We start from the raw sequence: 8693 nt of genomic DNA, 5'->3' as shown, positions 1-8693 counted from the left end.
TGGTCGATGGGTGATGATGTCACAGTTAAAGAAGTTTTCTGAACCACTTTGAGCAGCTCGATAACTCCGCTGGCGTCTTCCTGAACATGCTATTAAGAAACACTCCGAGCACTCAAGCCTCTCGCTCGACACACTTCATCGCCGGTAAGACAATATTTTATCAATGAAAAAAAAACACTTCGTCCAGCCGTCGTCTCCGGTTACTCCGTGGAAGAGATTCGCTCGTAACGTTCGCCTTGGTTCCGCTCGGTGAAAAACTCTCAAAGACACTGTTTTCATTTCGTTTTTTTTCTTTTATTCATTTCTTAGCTAGAAAAAGAAAATGTTCTATCACAAGTCACACTGAAATGTATTGCTTAAGAAAAAAATATATTCATACATTTTCCTTTTTTTTTCAATTCCCCTTTTTTTTTCTTGAGCAGAAACATATGTTTCTAGTATATTTTCTAGTATATTTCACCCCAAAAAAAAAAGGTCTTTTTTTTTGGACATTTCCAGCAGCTGCTGGTTTCGTCCCAACAACCTTTTTGCCCCACTTAAAAAAATGCACAAAGAAATACGTAATTCACAGTTACCATTTTGGTTTCATAAATTAATACAGTCACACGTGTGCTACACCGGTCTAGAGCTAGAACATTGTAAATCTTGATCCTGTTTTTTTCAATAGTTGGCTACAAGAAAGAACAGGCAACTCAAACCATGTGATCGCACTTCTGTCGACCCCGGGCCGGGTTTGTTTTTGACCTCTCCGTGATGCTCGGCCATTTTGTTTTCCTCTTCTCTGTCTTTTGAGTTTCACACAGATGTGAGGCACACAGAGTTCGTAGGTTTGAACGGAGGATTGAGGAGGAGGCGGCGAGATGTAAAGTCCACGATCCGACAGGAAGTGCACGTAATCCTCGAGTCCTCTGAGGACCTGTTTGACCTTTGTAAGCTTTGTTTGACCTTTGTAAGCTTTGCCGCAGCTTTGTTGGTGGAAACTCATAACGTGGACCGACGAGAAACACGATGAAAAATGTGGATAATTCCAGGATCGTGGTCGGGTTCGTCCGAACTGCTCGAGTTAGACGTCGACACTTTGGGGGGATTGGGGCGACATTTTTAAGGCACAGAAGCCTTTGACATATTAGAGACTCCACCTGCTGAAAGTACTAAAACGACAGAAGCCCAGTGTCCTCGGTGAACAAAAACTGAACTAAGTGATGACAACAATTCCGACAACAATACACCAAAAAAAAACAACCTTCCGTCCCTCAAGGGTCTCATTGTTTTTCCAGTGAAAGGTAAGGCCACTTAAAAAAAGACGAGGTTCACCAAAAGGGTTAATCTCTCACTGCAATCTCTGGGAGTGCAATTGTGGTCAAGAATCTTCTTTCTTTCCGACAGTACTGTGAACGCGCTGGTCTGTAGGTTCATGCTGGGGGGGGGGGGTGGTCCGGGAGTCCTCGAGGAGGGGGTCCAGCGGGGGGTCTCGACTCCTCAGCCACATTGTCCCGCAACAGGAATGTTCAGCTTTTGAGAGAAAGTCCACTTCATCTGTCACGTTCGTGCTGAAATCCATGATTTTTCTTTAAATATAAACGTTACAAAAACCAACAAAAGCAGCTCTTTTATATCTTTTTTTTTTTCACAAGTTCATGCACGTTGTTAACCTTCATTCCCGCGGCACAAGTTTTTTCTTTTCCTCCGTAGAAAAGTCGCACATGTCGCATGCAAGAACAAAAGTTTCTTTCGTCTCTTCCGGTTCAGTTTTGAACGGTAGCAGCAAAACTGTCAACAAGGCCAGACGTGGACTTCCTGGTGGAGGCACTGGATGAAGAGGCTGATCCTCGATAGACGCTCCCGAGGATCCACATCCACGAAAGCATCCTTTTTTTTAATCATTTTTGGGGGGAGAAGATGGATTTTTACCAATTTACACTACACACACACACACACACACAAACCCTCAACCCTTCCGCCGCACATTTATGTACACAAACTACAACTATTCCTTTCCAAAGGTTTCCTAAGTGGCCGAGAGACGAACGAGGGACGAGACGACGCTTCCTGCTCGTCCTCCGACGCCGTGAAGCTGCTTTTTGAAAACAGCAAATAAAAATAGATTTTTTTTTTTTTTTTATGAATCCATATACATTTTTTAAAGATTTTCAAATCCTCTAAAGCACTTTCTGTTAATATTCATTTATTTGTTCATCCATTAATCATTCCTATCGATACCCTATGACACTGAGGTGGATATCAATAACCCCCCCCTCGCTGCACATCTGACCAGCCGTTGTAAATCGTGAAAATGTGCAAATTAACTTTGAACCGTTCGTTAAGAAAACCTGAATGCTCTGTGATCGATGCTACATATTGGTTTATAAAATAGATGCTAACCCAGCCGCAACGGAGCGGTTTGTGAGATCGACAAAAGAAATGCCCGTCGAACTGATCCACGGCGAGGAAACCGAGTCCAGGTCTCTTTGTGGCGTCCAAAAGTTTTTCTTCACGGGAAAAAAAAAAAAAAAATCCCCGCCACCCACCCTTAATTCTGCACGACGTATATATACCGCAGGGAGTCTCGGGTCGAGTCCGGTCCGTGTCTCCGAGGAAAAGGTTTGTCACTGTTACCAGATCCGAGTCTCTCGCCTCCAATAATCCCGTCGTTTTTTAAATCCCAAAAGCGTCGGCGACGGTTCAAGCCATGACGAACTCGGACTTCAGGTCGGCCTTGACGTCGGGCTTCCAGACCGAGTCGTCGAAGTCCAGGTCCAGGGAGCCCTCGCTGGACACGCTGCTGTTGCTGTTGCTGCGTCCGGACTTGCGGTTCGGCAGCCACTGGTACGGGCCGCGCTGGTCCCGCCGGGCCTTCCTGCGCAGGCGCTTCTGCTGCATCAGCAGCTGCAGGCGCTCCACCTTGCAGCGCGTCGCCCGGTTCTCCGTCTGACGCAGACGATCACCTGAGCAGAGACAAGAAGAAGAAGCCGTTAGGATCAGGTTCAGGTTCAGGATCAGGTTCAGGATTCATGATGGATCCAACAACATGTTGTCATCGTGACTTTTAGTAGTTTTAGGTCTTAGAGGTAGGGGTAGGGGTAGGGGTAGGGGTAGGGTTTTAGGTTTTTTTCAGTCCCACATAGAACCTGCCATTTCAAATACTTTCAATCAAACTTTAATGAAATCCATTATCAAACAACTACTTGAAAACATATTGTTGTTTCAAATGAATGTACAAACTTCACAAAAAGAGACTCAAAGACTAGCAGGAGCCAAGGTCTCAAGCAGTTAAGGTAAACAAACAATTTGTTGTTGGATAAATCTTAATTAAAATGTATGTTAAGCCTTTTTAAACGTTTTAAAAAAGTGTGTGTTTTCTAGCGTGGACATGTGGACGTCCAAACTTTTAGTTGACGAGGACCAGCAGACGAGTGTGTCTCATTGAGGACCAGCAGACGAGTGCGTCTCATCGAGGACCGGCAGACAAGTGCGTCTCATCGAGGACCGGCAGACGAGTGCGTCTCATCGAGGACCGGCAGACGAGTGCGTCTCATAGAGGACCGGCAGACAAGTGCGTCTCATCGAGGACCAGCAGACGAGTGAGTCTCATCGAGGACCGGCAGACGAGTGCGTCTCATCGAGGACCAGCAGACGAGTGCGTCTCATCGAGGACCGGCAGACAAGTGCGTCTCATCGAGGACCGGCAGACAAGTGCGTCTCATCGAGGACCAGCAGACGAGTGAGTCTCATCGAGGACCGGCAGACGAGTGCGTCTCATCGAGGACCAGCAGACGAGTGCGTCTCATCGAGGACCAGCAGACGAGTGCGTCTCATCGAGGACCGGCAGACAAGTGCGTCTCATCGAGGACCAGCAGACGAGTGCGTCTCATCGAGGACCGGCAGACGAGTGCGTCTCACCGAGGACCAGCAGACGAGTGCGTCTCATCGAGGACCGGCAGACGAGTGCGTCTCATCGAGGACCAGCAGACGAGTGCGTCTCATCGAGGACCAGCAGACGAGTGCGTCTCATCGAGGACCAGCAGACGAGTGCGTCTCATCGAGGACCAGCAGACGAGTGCGTCTCAATGAAGACCAGCAGACGAGTGCGTCTCATCGAGGACCGGCAGACGAGTGCGTCTCATCGAGGACCAGCAGACGAGTGCGTCTCAATGAAGACCAGCAGACGAGTGCGTCTCATCGAGGACCAGCAGACGAGTGCGTCTCATCGAGGACCAGCAGACGAGTGCGTCTCATCGAGGACCAGCAGACGAGTGCGTCTCATCGAGGACCAGCAGACGAGTGCGTCTCATCGAGGACCAGCAGACGAGTGCGTCTCATCGAGGACCAGCAGACGAGTGCGTCTCATCGAGGACCAGCAGACGAGTGCGTCTCGTCGAGGACCAGCAGACGAGTGCGTCTCATCGAGGACCAGCAGACGAGTGCGTCTCGTCGAGGACCAGCAGACGAGTGCGTCTCATCGAGGACCAGCAGACGAGTGCGTCTCGTCGAGGACCGGCAGACGAGTGCGTCTCATCGAGGACCGGCAGACGAGTGCGTCTCATCGAGGACCGGCAGACGAGTGCGTCTCATCGAGGACCGGCAGACGAGTGCGTCTCATCGAGGACCAGCAGACGAGTGCGTCTCATCGAGGACCAGCAGACGAGTGCGTCTCATCGAGGACCAGCAGACGAGTGCGTCTCATCGAGGACCGGCAGACGAGTGCGTCTCATCGAGGACCAGCAGACGAGTGCGTCTCATCGAGGACCAGCAGACGAGTGCGTCTCATCGAGGACCGGCAGACGAGTGCGTCTCATCGAGGACCAGCAGACGAGTGCGTCTCATCGAGGACCAGCAGACGAGTGCGTCTCATCGAGGACCAGCAGACGAGTGCGTCTCATCGAGGACCAGCAGACGAGAGCGACATCAGTGGACATGACGGTGGACGACGTGCCTCGTGACTGAACGTGATCCTAAGTGCATCGGCAGCTGTTGATGTGCGACGTCTCCGGGGACGGACTTCACGTTGCACCGTAAATGCCTTCCCCGTCCGGCCTAATTCCACTTCCACACATATATCGGAGCGGCCGGGAAAAGGGAAGGGAACGCGACCGCAATCTATCGGCCGCCTCCATTAGTATCTGTCTGGGAATTAAATAATTAAATAATGGGCTGGAATGTCAATAAAAGAGCAGCACCGCCGCCGTCTTTTGCCTCTGTGCGACCAACACACACCTCGTATCAACGCACGAAAACACAAGATGCACACACGGCAGCGGCAGCCGCAGCCGCAGTAGCTTTTAACGTGGATCGATTGCAAATTAAAAAGACCTATTGATTAAACCTTAGCTCCGGTGCAGCCATCCATCTCGGGCTCGGGGGCCACGCTATTGGCTTTCAATAGAAAATGCAAGCGAATGGAAATTGTAAGCGGGAGCGAGACACGGGAGGGATTGTTGGGGTTCCTGGCTGGAGCTTCCTACCCTCGGCTCAGTGACCCCCCCAACCCATCGCATCCCGTCCTCCCTCAGGCCTCGGCCTCGGCCAGCCATCCCAACCTCTCCTGAGAGGGTGAGGTGGGGCGACTGCTCAAAAGGCGGGGGGGCATCATAGGTTAAGGAATTCTTCCCTGAGGAGCGAGGGGGTGGAGGAGCATCAGTAGGTGGCAGTTTTCCCCCAATCGATGGCGCCTCCTCCTCCTCGGCCGGTTCTCTTCCCATTGGAATGAATTCCGGACTCTGTGTGGCTTAATTTGCCTCTTTTCCCTCATTTGCTTATCGGATCCAGGCAGAGCCGAAGCGTTTAGTCCGTCAATAAACGTCCGACCGCGGAACGACGGCTTAGCAACCGCTCCCGCTTGAGGGCCCCGAAGATCGAAGGAAACTTTTGATGTTTGACTTGAAAACTATAGAAGCTTGTATCTGTCACGGTACTGGTTGGAATCCAGTAGGATCTGGAATCCTACTAGTATGGATACTGAACTGGGATCTGAATATTGGAATTCCAAACTAGTAGGATTCCAGATCCTACTAGTAGAGACTGGAATTCCAATCCGTCCTAGTACAAATGGGAATTCTACCAGGACAATCTCCAATTCTAGTTCCAAATTAAGATCCCAGTTCAGTAGCAGGATTCTAATCTGTCCTAGTAGGATTCTAGATCCTACTGGTGAATTCCAATCTCTACTAGGAGGGATTGGAATGTACTCGTAGAATCTGGAATCCTACTAGTCTCCTACTAGGATTGGCGATTGTCCTGGTAGAATTCCCATTTGTACTAGGACGGATTGGAATTCCAGTCTCTACTAGTAGGATCTGGTATCCTACTAGTTTGGAATTCCAATTTTCAGTTCAGTAGCAAGATAGTAGGAATTCCAATCTGAACTAGTATTCCAGATCCTACTGGATTCCACTCTGTACTCTGACATATCCATGACAAATATGATACGAACCAGGACGTCAAACATTTTTCTTAAAAAAGGGCCAAATTCAATGTCGTAAGAAAGAGTGAGGGACCGAACGCGAGTCTCTTAGAAATTCAAATGATAAAGCTATTACATCTTAACTAAAATAATGTCTGAAATGAATAAAATAATTGTGTTATTACAGACGGTAAGAAAAAAAACATTTCCTGTAGTTTGGAAATTAGCATAAAACACATGTCGTTTCTACTTCATCTGGTGACAATAAAGCTCGTTTTGGTTGTTGTTCTTTGATACTTGATGTTATCAGAGCAAAGTTATCAAAATCAATTTGATGTATTTTCAACTCGACTTAAACATCAGGATAAAAAATGTGGCTACAAGCTAAACTAGCTACTTTGTTAGCATTAAACTCCTACAAGAAATCCTACAAAACAAAACAAAACATGGACGTCATTCCAGGAACAACAACCTAAAAACGCTGACTCACATCTAGACTCGCGTATCGACTCGAGTCGTTCACTTCTCTGCCAGGACTTGTTGTGTAACAGTTACGACTACACAACTGTTCCAATGCTCGTGTCGACCTCCAGAGTTTGAAGTTGTAGCGTCAACAACAAGAACAACAACTTCCTGAGCAAGAAATACATCAGAATTCTAGGTCAACTTAAGTTGAAAATTGTTTGATTTTAGTTAAAAAATTGTTTGATTATAGTTGAAAATTGTTTGATTATAGTTGAAAATTATTTGATTATAGTTGAAAATTGTTTGATTTTAGTTGAAAATTGTTTGATTATAGTTGAAAATTGTTTGATTATAGTTGAAAATTGTTTGATTTTAGTTGAAAATTGTTTGATTTTAGTTGAAAATTGTTTGATTATAGTTGAAAATTATTTGATTATAGTTGAAAATTGTTTGATTATAGTTGAAAATTGTTTGATTATAGTTGAAAATTGTTGGATTATAGTTGAAAATTGATTGATTACAGTTGAAAATTGTTTGATTATAGTTGAAAATTGATTGATTATAGTTGAAAATTGATTGATTACAGTTGAAAATTGTTTGATTATAGTTGAAAATTGTTTGATTATAGTTGAAAATTGATTGATTACAGTTGAAAATTGTTGGATTATAGTTGAAAATTGTTTGATTATAGTTGAAAATTGTTTGATTACAGTTGAAAATTGTTTGATTACAGTTGAAAATTGTTTGATTATAGTTGAAAATTGATTGATTATAGTTGAAAATTGATTGATTACAGTTGGAAATTGTTTGATTATAGTTGAAAATTGTTTGATTATAGTTGAAAATTGTTTGATTTTAGTTTAAATTTGTTTGATTTTAGTTGAAAATGGTTGGATTTTAGTTGAAAATTGTTTGATTTCAGTTGAAAATTGTTTGATTATAGTTGAAAATTGTTTGATTTTAGTTGAAGATTGTTTGAATTCTAGGTCAACTTAAGGAATTTGTGTTTTACATCCAGATCCTGTTGTGTATTCAATGCTAACTGGTAGTTCGCTCCACTAACAAATCCCTCATTCTTTAGAAAGTCCCCTGAGTCGCTGCCCTCTGAGCCGAGGCTGCAGGAATGCACTCGGACCCAAGACTGAACCTTGAGTGTTGCCGTTCATCAGCGTCACCACCGGACACAGCTGTGGCCTCAGGGATCTCCAGACCATCTCCAGACCATCTCCAGACCATCTCCAGACCATCTCCAGACCATCTCCAGACCATCTCCAGACCATCTCCAGACCATGTCCAGACCATCTCCAGACCATCTCCAGACCATCTCCAGACCATGTCCACGACGGAACCGGCTTTTATTAGGACTTCAAGGGAAACACACGTGCGATCTGGACTCGTGAGGAACCAATGACAAGATCTTCACTCGACCGCGGAAGAATACTTTTCTCAAGAACAATCGCTTGATCCATTTTTTAAGAAAGTGAAGGAGGTTTGAATAAATAAAACACAAAGACCTGAGAGTGATTTATGAATAATCCATGTGTCCGTCTTCCTTTGAGCCCAGAAACACTGCTGAGGGAGGAGGAGAGAGAGGAGGAGGAGAGAGAGAGAGGAGGAGGAGAGAGAGTGAGGAGGAGAGAGAGAGAGGAGGAGGAGAGAGAGTGAGGAGGAGAGAGAGGAGGAGGAGGAGAGGGAGGGAGGAGGAGAGAGAGGAGGAGGAGAGAGAGAGAGGAGGAGGAGAGGGAGGGAGGAGGAGAGAGGGAGAGAGAGAGGGAGGAGGAGAGAGAGGGAGGAGGAGAGAGGGAGGAGGAGAGAGAGAGAGAGAGGG

At 46.3% G+C, this 8693-nt stretch overlaps 1 protein-coding gene across 3 annotated transcripts in view; it reads right to left on the bottom strand.

Annotated features, from left to right (window-relative positions):
- Positions 1 to 278: 278 nt before the first annotated feature.
- midn (midnolin) overlaps positions 279 to 8693 on the bottom strand; it is a 35420-nt gene continuing 27005 nt past the window's right edge. For all 3 annotated transcript variants that reach the window (XM_087783262.1, XM_087783264.1, XM_087783261.1), the window contains one exon: positions 279 to 2945. In XM_087783262.1, coding sequence (XP_087639388.1) covers positions 2683 to 2945 — 263 coding nt within the window. In that variant the 3' untranslated portion in view covers positions 279 to 2682. The remainder of the gene's footprint in view (positions 2946 to 8693) is intronic.

Source organism: Callionymus lyra, chromosome 2, assembly GCF_982586985.1.
Source record: "Callionymus lyra chromosome 2, fCalLyr1.hap1.1, whole genome shotgun sequence".
NCBI lineage: Eukaryota > Metazoa > Chordata > Actinopteri > Syngnathiformes > Callionymidae > Callionymus > Callionymus lyra.
This window is presented reverse-complemented; position numbering and strand designations above follow the sequence as displayed.